Raw genomic sequence first — 13,587 nt, 5'->3', positions numbered from 1 at the left:
TTGATTGACAGCTGTGAAATAGAGAACCGAAGCCTGTCAAAGATAACTGAATAACGTGTGAGGCAAACAAGTGTCCACGCTGCAGTCCCTTCTCTTGCTTGAAACCCCGGTAACGTAAAAGCAAGTCCACAGAACCACTTGAGGATGAGGAGGGGTGAGGCCTTGTAGACACTTTCAGAGCCCATTGCCTAAAAATGTTGCCTTCACCAGGCAAAGTAGAATGAGTGCTGGAGAAGAGCACCCTTGCTTTCTTATCCCCACTGTGAGGCCAAAATTGATCTTATGAGCTAAAGTTGACCTAGAAAACACATTTGCAAGCATTTCCCTTCCTCTTCAAAGACAATAAAAATGGACACACTTTAACTGCAATTAAGATTGGGGCCCAGCTGAGGCTAGTGGGAATATCTGGCACCTAGCGCCACCTTGTGGTGGCTCATCCAAATCCTGGGCCCTTTCAAAGGGCCCTGTCAGATTAAATATGACCGCTTCGTGAAGAGGAGTATGGATTAAGTCATTTTCTTGGGGAATACAAACTAATAGAAATAACAAGCACTTGACTGTAACTCTATAGTAAATGAAGCACTCATTTAATCTGGTAGCAGTCCTGTGCTACAGGTAACAGGATCTCAGTCTTAGAAATGGGAAGACTGAGGCTTGGAGAAGTTGACTACTTGTATGGGCCAAGTCCTGGACTTGAACCCAGATGTTTATATTCCAAATAGCGTTATTGTTGTATGTAGTATATATCAAAAACTCGAATGAAGTTAATAGTACCATATAGTATCGTATACAGTATACACTGCATAGTATAATATATATATTCTATACTATATATGGTATATATACCTTACTAAAGAGCACTATAGTACTTACGCTATTTTCTATAGCACTGTAAACCAGTACTCACTACCCTTCTGGGGCTATTTTCTGCCTGTGAAGACAAGGCAATACTGGTTGACTCTTGACAGTCTATGATTTAGCAAATGCTGTCACAGAGTTTTGCTACTAAACACACTGTGGCCTTGCTTTCCTGGATCTCCCGGGCACCCAACCAGCAGAAGATTCTGCTCCCCTGTCTTAATCTGGGGTGCAGTAATGGAAGTGTCCCAGGGAGAATGAACACGGGGGCGCCGAGGCAAGAGAACTGAAGCCATGTTTTTATTATTTCTTACCCCAATCCACTGGCCCAAACCATGATAGACATGTCACTGCATTCATTTAACTAGAAGTATGTTTTACAACCACAGTTTAAAGTGGGGTTACTGAGAGGTTACCTGGCTGGGTGTCAGAGGTGTGCGTGTCATTAGGCCAGCTTTAAATATTCCAGGTGAAAAATCTGCAGCCTTTCCTTTATGGGGCAGGAATTTGGGGCCATCATGGCTCCTGAGGACAGAGACAACTCCAAGTTGTGCTTGGAGGAAACCGTGGGCCTCATTTACAGGCATCCCCTCAGGCAACTCCTGGCAAAGGTAGAGGGGCCTTTTCTTATGGCCAGGTCCTCGTCAGCCTGTGCGGCTTGCTTTAGAGTCACTCCCGTCTCCAGGGCACGTGGTCGGCCAGATCAGCCACCTCTGGTAGGTCTCAGGACAATTATCCATGTCTTACAAGTAAGGAATCTGAGGTTCAAACAGTGAGTGGTGAGGCCACAACTGACTTCTGACAACAAAAGCCCACGCTTACACTACACCACACTGCTCCCCACTTTCTACTTTAAATATCCTGTTTTTATCCAGTTCAGCCACTAAAACCCAGGTGACATTGGTCAGACCTAGTGGAGGAAACAGGTGGAAGGACTTCCGAGGAGGGGGCATTTAGCAGCATTCTGGGGCTGAAGCTGGGTGTGGGATGCACTTGCTGGAGCCACTTGGAGGAAAGAGCTCTGGACTGGAGGCGGGGAGCCTGGGGCTGGTCGAGGCTCTCCCCCAACAAATTGCTCTGGGGGTGGGCTTGCCCCTCGCTCCATGAGGAAGCCCGTGAGTCCCCGTCCCCCACCAGGTTCATCTTCTTTACAAGCTGATTTCAAAGGACAACTCTGTACTAGTCCTCATCAGTTCTGCTCTTACCCAGGATAGCCATCCTCCAGCCTTCAAAAGAAGGGGAGAGAACACATAAAGCAACAGACCAGCAACAGACAGGGGCGCCTCTTGCTTCCCCTGCCCCTTAGCGCCCTCCCAAGCAGTCAGGGACAGATGGCAGAGTGAGGACACCCAGCAAGCATGCCGCCTGAGCCTCACTGCCTGTCCCTCTTCTCTCCAGGAGCGGCAGGGCTGACTCTAATTGTATAGAACGGCTATGACTACTGGCCAGCCCCTCCCCACAGGGACCCCTCCCCTTCAAATGTGTTTGGTGTTGAAGGGCCCTAGCTGGCTGTGTGTGCGGTCCAGGCAGTACACTCAAGACAACCATTCTCATGAACAGGAAACATCATGGCCTACAGGATCAGCTTTGTTAGCAGGCCAAAAGAACTCTGATTTCATTTTAAAAGTGAAAGTCATTACACAGGAATGCTTGGGAAACAGGTCAGCAGACCAATCTGAGGATTTTCCCATATGCCACCTCAGCAACTAGCCATGGCAGTCATTGCCTCTTAGCTGCTGCCGCCTCATTTCCCAGTGGGGAGCTGGGACAGGGGATGGCCTTCCCGTCTCCCTCAGGGCACTGTGGCCAGGGACTGGCCCAATTACAGACGGTCTCAAGAACGAAGCAGGGAGCCATGGGGTGTTCCTGAGACCTCCAATGCAAAAGTGGCATTTGTGGACACTGGTCCTAAGGAGGCGCATAAAATGAACCAAAGCAGAGGGAAATGGGCAAACATGAGACACTGGAGAAAGAAGAGAAGAGAACAATCCTTCAAGCTAAAAATACACAGGGCTGGGTTATTTTAGTCTATTTGGCCTCATTTTTCCACAGGGTTGTCTGACATGCTGCCTAGAGACACATTTACAGACTTCAGGAGTAATGAATGACATGGGTCTCTTTAAGTGCTACAGGGCCCTCGTGCTTTCCTCTGTGGAATCTTAAGACAACATGGCTAAATCACTTTATACCATAAAACTTTCCTCTTCAGGTCTTGCAATTTTATTTACAATTCTGTAACACACACACACTTGCTACCTTTTAATATAAAAAGTATATATATTCATTTTAAAAAGTTAAAATATAAAAGTACACAAAATAAAGAGTGACTTTAAACCTTCCTCTTCAAGGGGAGGCACAGACATCAACTTCGTGAAAGGTCAGGACTCGTGGCCCAGGCGCGGGGTCACAGGAGTTGGGTTCTTCAGAGACTTTCGGAACTTGCTCTGAAGGAAAACCCTCGGTACACACAGGCCTTCTTTTTTATTCACCGTCTCACGAAACACATACTCGTTCACCTCTTCTTCGTAACCTGTGTCCATAAAGAGCCGTGCCAGGAATTCTAGAAGACAAGCAGATCGACAGCGCTCGCAGTCTGGACTCCACTGCACCGCTGAGCAGTGGTGAGGGGGGCGGGAGGCTGAGACAGGGCATCCTTAATGGAAGGAGAACCTCAACACTAAAAGGTAAAGATTTTGTTCTGGAAAGTTAACAAACTCCTACTTCTCCCTGTCAAACAAAAACTCCCAAATAAACAATAAGCAAAAAAGTTTAAGAACAACCTGGAGTACATCCTCCTTGCCCTACTGTGATTCCCCAAGGACAAGAGTCTGAGTAAAAAGAAACACAATTCCAGACTGGCTGTACTCATGCAAAGTGCGTGTGTGCTCAATTTGTTTACATCAAGCACCTCATCTATGCTAACATGAAGGAGGAAAATCAGTGACCAAAGTGGGGAGAAAAAAAATCATCTGATAGTGACATACCTTAAGGAAAAGTTAATCCAAGTAATAATCACTACACATTAAGTGAAACAAACAGAATGGCTACGTAGCAAAAACAAAGACTCTTATCGAGGGCATTACTCCAAAGAATGTGCTCTGAAGCACTTTGCAGATATTATTGCATCTTCTCATTTATAATTGGTTTAATCAAATTTCATGAATCCAAAACATTAAAACAAATTTTTAATTTTCACCGTACATTTTTAATGGTTTTGTAGTTTTAATGGTAATCACTCATTTTTAGCTTTAAGAGAATATTTCACTTCAAGAAATACAAATGTTGTAAAAATTAGAGCTTAAGAAGGTAATTATCTTATGGTTCAGATTATAGGCATACCTCAGAGATATTGTGGGTTCGGTTCCAGACCACCACAATAAAGGCAAATACTGCAATAAAGCGAGCCACACGAATTTTCTGGTTTCTCAGTGCATGTGAAGTTATGTTTACAGTATACTGTAGTATATTAAGTGTGCAGTAGCACTGTGTCTAAAAAAACAATGTGTATACCTTAATTAAAAAATACTGTATTGCTAAAAATTGCTAACCATCATGTGAGCCTATAGTGAGTCTTAGTAGTAACGTCGAAGATCACTGATCACAGATCACCATAGGAAATATAATAATTTATAATAGTTCAAAATATTGCGAGAATTACCAAAATCTGACATAGAGGCATGAAGTGAGCAAATGCTGTGGGAAAAATGGTGCCAATAGACTTGTTCGACACAGGGTTGTCAGAAACATCCCATTTACGAAAAATGCAATATCCACGAAGCACAATAAAACGAGGTATACCTGTATTTAACAGGCTTAAAACTAACGTTCAAAATACCTAAAAGAGGGCTTCCCTGGTGGTGCAGTGGTTTAGAGTCCGCCTGCCGATGCAGGGGACACGGGTTCGTGCCCTGGTCCGGGAAGATCCCACATGCCGCGGAGCGGCTGGGCCCATGAGCCATGGTCGCTGAGTCTGCGCATCCGAAGCCTGTGCTCTGCAACGGGAGAGGCCACGACAGTGAGAGGCCCGCGTACCAAAAAAAAAAAAAACTACCTAAAAGACTAAAATCATGTTCGGTGTTTGGATGGTTTTAAAATCATGTTCGGTGTCTGGATGGTTTTCTTATCAAAAATGACCTTTTAAAGACCCCTCTATAGCAAATTTGTGTAAAAAGTTTCAATCACTTTTTTCCTTAAAGATTTTTCTTGATGTGGACCATTTTTGAAATCTTTATTGAATTTGTACAATATTGCTTGTTTTTTGTTTTGATGTTTTGGCCTCGAGGCATGTGGGGTCTTAGCTCCCCAACCAGGGATCGAACCTGCACCCTCTGCATTGAAAGATAAAGTCTTAACCACTGGACCGCCAGGGAAGTCCCTCAATCACTTTTATAGAAAAAGATTTCTTACCTTTGTGAGACTCAAGTAATCTCAAGGCACTACCCTGTCCTATTTGCTTTATGCCTGAGTGAACGAAGTGAAGATTCTGGTTTGCTCTCCCCTCTTTCCAGCGCAGCTCCTGGCGTCATCCACATGGCGGCGCATCAGAGCCTGTCCACTGATCCGGCTCACTAACTGGACACGGTCACCAGAGGCGGCCGGTGAGCTCACAGCCAGGGCTGGTAAGTGGTGCATGTGAGCGGGCTTGTTCTGGGACCTTGTGCTTGTAAGGGGGGTACAGTCACCCCCACTCCAACTGGTACCATAGTGACAATGCAATCAAGGAAACAGCAGTCAAGACAGATTCCAGCAATCTTACCATCAGTGAAAAAATACGATCTGGTTCCATCTTGTCTAACATAAAAGTTTTCTGCAAGTTTGCTGCCGGCTTTAAACCTAAGCATGGCATGATCATACAGCCCATAGTCGCGAAACAAGACACTTTTGCCTGGTTTTAATACCTACGAAACAAAACAGGCTGCACGTAATTCAGGGACCCAGTCAAACAGAGCTTACTATAAAATAAAACCTGATTAATTTAGGGATTAAAATAACTTGCATTTGTGACAGTTATGAAAGGGGCCAGACTGCAATACCCATACTATGAAGAAAAAGGGCCTGATAAGCAAAGGTGTGCTAAGACTTGGTAGTGTCCTGTGCACTGGAGGGGTACTTCCTGAGCACTAATGAGAGCTCTGTGGAAGGTCCAGTGTCACACAATTAAAGTGTTAAAGACATTAGAAGAAACAATCATACCCTCACTAAAGCACGTTCTCCCACCATTTTATTAGCCATCTCCTAATCCATGACCCTGCAGTCAAATTGTTTCTTTAAAAAAATACTATGTCATTTTCACTTTTTACTGGTTTTTTGGGCTTCCTCATCCTGAGTCTCAGCTCTGGTCTCCCACGCTACAATTCTGTATGGCTTGCCCACCACGCTAACAGTGGACGGCCCTCTATAGCTTACCAGACATTTTCTCATTGGGTCTTCACACAATTCTGGGAGGAAGGAAGGAAGGAGTGTGATTATCCTCTGTGAGATAAGGAAACTGGTAGCAGAAGAGGGAAGTGATTTGCCCATGATCATACAAAAGCTACTAAGGAGGGGGGGCAGGACTCAAGCTGGGGTTAAAGGCATCACACTGCAGGATCAGGGATGTTTGTTAGCCCTGGGCAGAGTAGGGGCGGGGGGGTGTCATTCCAATTCTGTCCTCACTACTGACAAGACAAGAGAGGCTGTGAGGGCAGGGGTAACTTGAGTATTCTTCCCACACTGCTGCACTTCTTGATTTGAAGCGAAGCATCCTCATGCTAGTGCAGTGTGTAGAGAAGGGACCAGTGTCAGGCTCCGGTGGGAGTCCCTCACTACAGCCTTTCAGAAATAGCTGTCACAGAGCAGATGTCTCAAAAATTGGAAGGTAAAATCCGCCGGGAGTGGTATAACTGCCCCTCTCTTACACAGCAAATAGCCATATGCTTTTCAGAATGAAAAGAAAGTGGTACTCGCTGTGACACTTGCTTTTTATGCGGGGATTCTTTCAAACTGCGTAACTTTACCAAATAAGAGTGGACTTCCAAAGGGGGCATTGATTTTATTAAATATATTCTGCCCCATCACATCAACAAGATGATTTTTAAGACATGACATGTAGCACCTTTTATAGATTTTTGATGTAATTTGATGTTTCCTCTTCCTGAATAGAATAGGAAAGATTGCCCATAATACTTCCAAGTGTGCTGCAGATTTTCTCATTTAGCAAATTCTTTTGTTTTTGGCCACGCCCCATGGCTTGTGGGATCTTAGTTCCCCATCCAGGGAGCGAACCCGCGCCCTCGGAACTGAAAGCACGGAGTCCTAACCACTGGACTGCCAGGGAATTCCATCATTTAGCGAATTCTTATCAACGCTAGCATGCATTTAAAATATTGTCAGTAAAGTGCCTCTTCGATAAAAACATTCATACCTTGGTCAGAAATGCTAAATTTTAAAATGTGAATAATTGAGAAGGAAAAAGTCTGAAAATTTTAGTCTATGTGAGAAAGAAATCATTCTTAATTTCAGAGGGAAGGAAAGCCTGCATGGGACCCTTGCTCAGGAATTTGGGAAATCCTGGTCCATATCCCAGCTCTTCTGTTAACTGGTTGAATGACCATGGACAACATTTCATCCCTCTGAATGTATTTTCTCGTCCGTAAGACAGTAATTATGGTATAACACCTCCTTTGATGGCGGGGCTGTACAGCCACCGGCTTTCCTCACCCTCCCAACAGCTCCAGGAAGAAAGCAGGTGAGGTCGACCAGACCCACTCCACGTTGAGTGAGGCTCAGAGTACAAGTGACTCGCCTGGGCTTTCAAGGCAAGTCAGTGGCACAGGAAAACCAAAATCTCGTCTTCTGATGACAAATTTGGTCTATTTTTATTTTACCGTTCTATTCCAAAACTGAGGGAATTCAACTTTAAGGCTGCCTTTCAGTGTAAAATTATGTGGTTTTAAAATTTCTCAGGTGTTAACATCCTAGAGTAATTATCTCTACTGTACAACAGCTTATTACTGTAGCTGATCAAGCAAGACTGCAGAGCTGCCCAAAGGGTGCCTGATTGTCAGAGGCTGAGAGCTCGCTTCTTCCAGTAATTTCCTGATGAAGCACATGGTCTCAAATTAATGAACCAGTGACTGACTATGCATGACAGCATCACACTGCTGCCGTGAACTCATTCCAGTTCAGCTGAAAAAGGATTTCTATTGGGTGGTAAAAACAGGAAGACTGCTGAAATGGAATTTGTTACTATAAGAAAGGGGCCAGGTATGGACTGGGACAGCTCAAGTTAACTTTTCTTTTAATATAACACTTCATTATATACTAAATATAGATAACATGCTGTATGTTTCCATTTAAATCAAGAATAGGCATATCCTCATTAATACCCGGCTCTGTCAGACTTAACTTTATTAATCTAATTGTGTCTCATTATGGTTTTATTTTCCATTTCCTGGGTTATTGAGGTTATCTTTTCATATGTTAACTATGTGTGTGTTCTCTTCTGTAACATGACTGTTTGCTCATTTTTCTATTGTCATTCTTACTGTTACTCAGGAATTCCTTATACATTCTGGATACTAGGCCGACCAGGGATCGAAGCCATGCCCCCTACAGTGGAAGCTCGGAATCTTAACCACTAGACCGCCAAGGAAGTCCCTCAGTTGAGTAGATTTTAAGTTACTTTTCCCACCTTGTCTTTTCAATTTCTTTGTATTATACTGTCTTTTGAAGAACAGAAACTTAATTTTTTTTACCATCATCTTTATGCATAGAATGTTTCTGAATCTTTGAGAAAATTTTTCCCTACTCTGAAGTCAAAGATTTTCTCCTATATTTTCTTCTGAAAGGCTTAAACTTTTGTCTTTTCCATTTGTCTTTAAATCCACCTGGAATGACTCTTGTATAGGATGTGAAGTAGGAATACAATTTTGGTTTTCTCTCACGTGGCCTACCAACAGTCCCAGAATCATTTGCTGAGCAGTCCTTTTCCCAGGGATCTTCAATGTCACCTCTATCAACTATCAAATTTCCATATATATATGGATCTGCTTTTAAGCTATCACATTCCATTTGTCAATTTGTCTGTCCCTCTGCCAATACCACTGTGTCTTAATAATTGTAGTTGTAACAAGCCTTTATATCTGGTAGGGTACAAATCTCCCCATTGCCTTCTTCTTCAAGAGTGTTTTGACTCTTTGTTCCTTCATGTAAATTTAAAATCAGCTGTCAATTTCCTCAAAAAAAAAAAAAAGGTCTACCAAAAAACTCAAAATCAAACAAAGAAGTAAAACAAAACACGTAACATGAAGTGGAAAAGTAAGATTGCACAATGCATGTTATTCTCTTTTAAGTGTACAGTTCTGTGGCACTGAGTACATTCATCTTACACTTATGTAATTCTGTTAATATTTTCTCATTAGACAATCATATTATCTGCAAATAATGAGTTCTGTTTCTTTCTCATTCTAAAACCCTTTATTCCTTTTTCTGGTCTTTTCCAGCTGACTAGGACCTCCAGTATAATGATGGATAGAATATTGACAGTGGGCACTCTCGTCCCCAGCAAAGTTCCAGACACTCCTTACTCTGCCCCTATTACCTCCTACTCCTTCCTAATCCCCAAAACCCTCCATCAAATCACGGTATCCTGAACGTCCCCTTCATTCTTGTGCTAACAAAAACCTGACTGTCCCCTGAGGACGCAGTTTTCCCTGCAACCTCTCAAGTCAGGCTGTGTTTTCTCCCATGGTCCTTGTATCACTGGGCGTGGGAAAGGGTCTGGGGTTCTCCTTGCCCCACTGCTACTTTCTGTGCATTCCCCTTTCTCCTCCCCAAGCCTCATGTCTGAATCTCCTGTCATCAGATCACATCACCCACTATCCCTTATTGTTAGTCATCTATTAGTTCCAGGATCATTTCCCTCCATTTCATGATGAATGCGTCTCCTGGTTTATGCTTTTATCCTCATACTACTCCATTCTTAATTCCCATCAATTTCAACATGCATGCGGATTATGCTTCCAAATATGCTGGCCTCAATGATTTGAGCTTCTCTCTTCCAAAGATCTCGTCCTCCACCCTACCTTAATCACTCGCTCCCACAGTAATGTCCTAAGGTCTTGTCAACACTGTAAAGTATAACCCCTTCATACTCTCAATGTCACACAAGTAACTCTCCAACCACCCCCTCCACCATTTTTCCAGCTCTTTCTCTAACTCCCCATCTTTCATAAACCTTCACCTTCACCTGAGTCATCAAATCAGGGATCCTCCCATCGGTCCCCTCTTCCCTCTTTACCTGGTTTAAGTCCCATGCCTATCTGTGGATATACGCTGGGTTCTCATCTGTTCATATGCCAGGGCAGGGAAAGGAGAGGTAAGGAGGAAAAAAACCTTACAAAACCTCACAAGCAGAGGGCTAAAACCATCTGAATTTTTTAAAAAATTGTTTTCAGTGAGAATAGTTATTCCCTAACAGGTTTCCAGCGTCTTGAAATTTCTACCTCGCTACTCTTTTAAAACATCACGAACCAGGGTTAAATTTTAATGTACAGCTCTACATATACAGAGGCTCTCAGCTAATGTCCACTTCCTCAGCTTGCTGGACACTTTCCATTCTCTCTGTAAACTGACTGAAGCCACAACCCCCTGAGCAGGTGAGGCTCCCAGGCTCTCTAGATCATGCGCCATTACACTCCAGGGCCTCCCGGGGAGCTGGTGCTCCCATCAGTCACTGGTGTTCATTCCCAAGCTTGCTTGTGCTGTTGTTCTGAGATTTATCATTATATACAAGTATATAAACAATGCAATATGAACGTGAACAGAAGGCAGTTTTATTTCCTATGAAAAGTATGTTGACTACTTTGGAAAGACTTGTTAAACAAGCACTGAACAAACTCTGCTTAATTAAGCGTGGGAGAATCAACAATGAAAGTCTGGGTAAAAATATAAAAGAATCTGCTCTCATATTACTTTTCAATTGTTTTTAAGTTCTTGCTATAAAGAAACCAAAACTCTTTATGTAAGATAAATGGCCCCATCCTCAAAGAAAAGGCCTTGGCTCTACATGAAAAGAATGATAAGTGAGTATTAACATATTTTAACTTATAATAAAATATTTACAGCAAGAAGGTACCATTTGTAAAAATCATTTCTCGACTTAGTTGATTTTAAGTTAATCAACATGGTTACCCACCGTTTGTACAGCTAAGAGAGCCTCTATTGTAGTTTACAAAGCACCTCGAACCTGATCTTACCTGCATCTCACAATAACCCCATGAGTGAAAGACACCCCCATTTTACAGACAAGAAAACTGAGGCCCAGAGAAGAATGAAAAGGTGGCCTGTTTTGAGTCACCTGACTTAGGAGTGATGCTTTACTCCCTGAGTGCTGCAGCAGCCTCCTGGTGGCCACAGCAGCTTGGGTTCTCCCCAGTCTAACAACAATGATGGGAGTGACAACAATGACGACCACAGCTGACATTTAAAGAGCACTCACCATTTCTAGGCACTGCACTAAGCACTTAAAACACATCTCATATAATCTCCCCCAAATCCTAAGATCTAGGAACTATTATCTCAACGTTCCACAGGTAATGAAATGAAGGCTCAGAAAGGTAAAGGAAGTTGCCTACATTAGGGGAGCCAGATTTGATTCTAGGCATCCTGACTCCAGACTGTGTGCTCTTGTGCACTGAACTATGCTTCCTCTCACTTTACAGCAAGACTCCACATATCCTAGGCAGCTGCAAATCATCCCTGCTCCAAGGCTGGCCAAGCTCTGAAGGGCAGCGATGGCCACCAGGCAAATGAGAATTTAGGGTGGATGTTTTATGCAGGAGAACTTTCTTCCCTACACTGACTACGCAGCCCACCTCGTGAGAACGGGGAGACTCTGTCAATCGAGACAGCACGTGAACCTCAGAGGGAAGGTAAGTGAAAAGATCAGGACATCTAACCCTCAAGTGCAGGCTCCCAATTACTAACCTTGTAAATGTTTTGTAAGACAAGGTGCATTTTATCAGGGTGAACCGTAGAGAGCACAAATATCAACATGACAACATCCACAGACTCCGGGGGCACGTGTTCCAGAAGGTCATCTTTAGTCAGATCACACTGGAATACCTTGCATCGTTCTGTGTCATATAAAGGATTTTGCTAGAGGGGAGAAAAACACAAAATAATTTTTACACCACATCCACGTTGATACATGGAGAAAAACACAGCATCAAAAGGAGATCCTACTTCTACGTGTACACTGCTGCACAGAAATCAATGATCACTTTGTAACTGTGTAAAACAGTAATGAACCATTTGCACATTAAAGCATGTAATGTTCAATACTGCTACAACAGACAAGATTTCATTTTAACAAATCATTTTTTTCCTTTTAAAAAATTTTATTTTATATTGGAGTATATTTGATTAACAATGTTGTTAGTTTCAGGTATACAGCAGAGTGATTCAGTTATACATATACATGTACCTATTCTTTTTCAAATTCTTTTCCCATTTAGGTTATTACAGAGCATTGAGCAGAGTTCCCTGTGCTATACAGCAGGTCCTTGTTGGTTACCTGTTTTCTATATATTAACCAATCATTTTTAACTGTGTACACAATCTATCACATATTCCAAACTGAGCATTTTAGAAGCATGTAACTCTAGAGGGATGATAATCCAAAACCAGCCTCTGCTCCCTTAACCCTATGAGAAGTCCTTCCGGCTTCCTTTACTGAGATGCTCCCACAGTTCTTCTGGGTATATTTTCCCTTGATGCAGCAAGCTAATAAAACCTAACTTTTTTTTTTTTTTTTTTAACTACAAGTGTGTTCCCGGTACATTTTGGTTCATTGTTTCAACACATGTATAAGAGCATTATGGAAAAAAATATCAAACTTTTCTTTAATGTAAATAAGGACTTTAATAAATTGAGAGATATACAAAGTTATTGGATGGGAAGGTTCAATGTTGAAAAGATGTCAGTTCTACCTCTTATAAAGCCAATGCAATCTCAACTGAATCTCCACAGATTTCTAGAAACTTGACAAGGTAAATTTTATTCATCTGGAAGTGAAAATCTTGAGGAATAGCCAAGATGATTTTTTTTTTTTTGATAGTGGCCATCCTAATGGCTGTGAGGTGATATCACATTGTGGGGTTTTGTTTTTTTGTTTGTTTTTAATTTATTTATTTTATTGATTTATTTTTTTTGGCTGTGTTGGGTCTTCATTGCTGTGCATGGGCTTTCTCTAGTTGCAGTGAGCGGGGGCTACTCTTCGTTGCGGTGCGCAGGCTTCTCATTGTGGTGGCTTCTCTTGTTGCAGAGTAAGGGCTCTAGGCGCATGGGCTTCAGTAGTTGAAGCATGCAGGCTCAGTAGTTGTGGCTCGCGGGCTCTAGAGCACAGGCTCAGTAGTTGTGGCACACGGGCTTAGCTGCTCTGCGGCATGTGGGATCTTCCCAGACCAGGTCTTGAACCTGTGTCCCCTGCATTGGCAGGTGGATTCTTAACCACTGTGCCAACAGGGAAGCCTGCCAAGACGATTTTTAAATGAAGAACAATGGAAGAGGAGGCACACTACTGGACATCAAAACACATTACAAAATGAAGTACTAAAACAGTGTGGTTTGAGAATGGGGACAAATAGATCACTGAGACAGAACAGAGTCCCCAAACAGACCCATGTATAAAGAGGGATCAGTAGTGTATATGACAGAAGAGAGATGACAAAAATGACAATTAGATTT

General features: G+C 42.7%; 1 protein-coding gene across 4 annotated transcripts in view; it reads right to left on the bottom strand.

Moving 5' to 3' along the window:
* Nucleotides 1-3,055: 3,055 nt before the first annotated feature.
* The window catches only part of METTL6 (methyltransferase 6, tRNA N3-cytidine), a 17,550-nt gene continuing 7,018 nt past the window's right edge, over nucleotides 3,056-13,587 (bottom strand). For 2 of the 4 annotated variants that reach the window (XM_067737420.1, XM_067737422.1), the window contains 3 exons: nucleotides 11,827-11,997; nucleotides 5,615-5,756; nucleotides 3,056-3,418 (listed from right to left, as the gene is read on the bottom strand). In XM_067737420.1, coding sequence (XP_067593521.1) covers nucleotides 3,237-3,418; nucleotides 5,615-5,756; nucleotides 11,827-11,997 — 495 coding nt within the window. In that variant the 3' untranslated portion in view covers nucleotides 3,056-3,236. Of the gene's footprint in view, nucleotides 3,419-4,693; nucleotides 4,851-5,614; nucleotides 5,757-11,826; nucleotides 11,998-13,587 lie in introns of all 4 variants that reach the window. The other 2 variants (XM_067737421.1, XM_067737423.1) reach the window with 2 other exon arrangements.

This window comes from Pseudorca crassidens, chromosome 5 (assembly GCF_039906515.1).
Source record: "Pseudorca crassidens isolate mPseCra1 chromosome 5, mPseCra1.hap1, whole genome shotgun sequence".
NCBI lineage: Eukaryota > Metazoa > Chordata > Mammalia > Artiodactyla > Delphinidae > Pseudorca > Pseudorca crassidens.
Note: the sequence above shows the minus strand (reverse complement) of the source record. Positions and strands in the feature narration are given on the sequence as shown.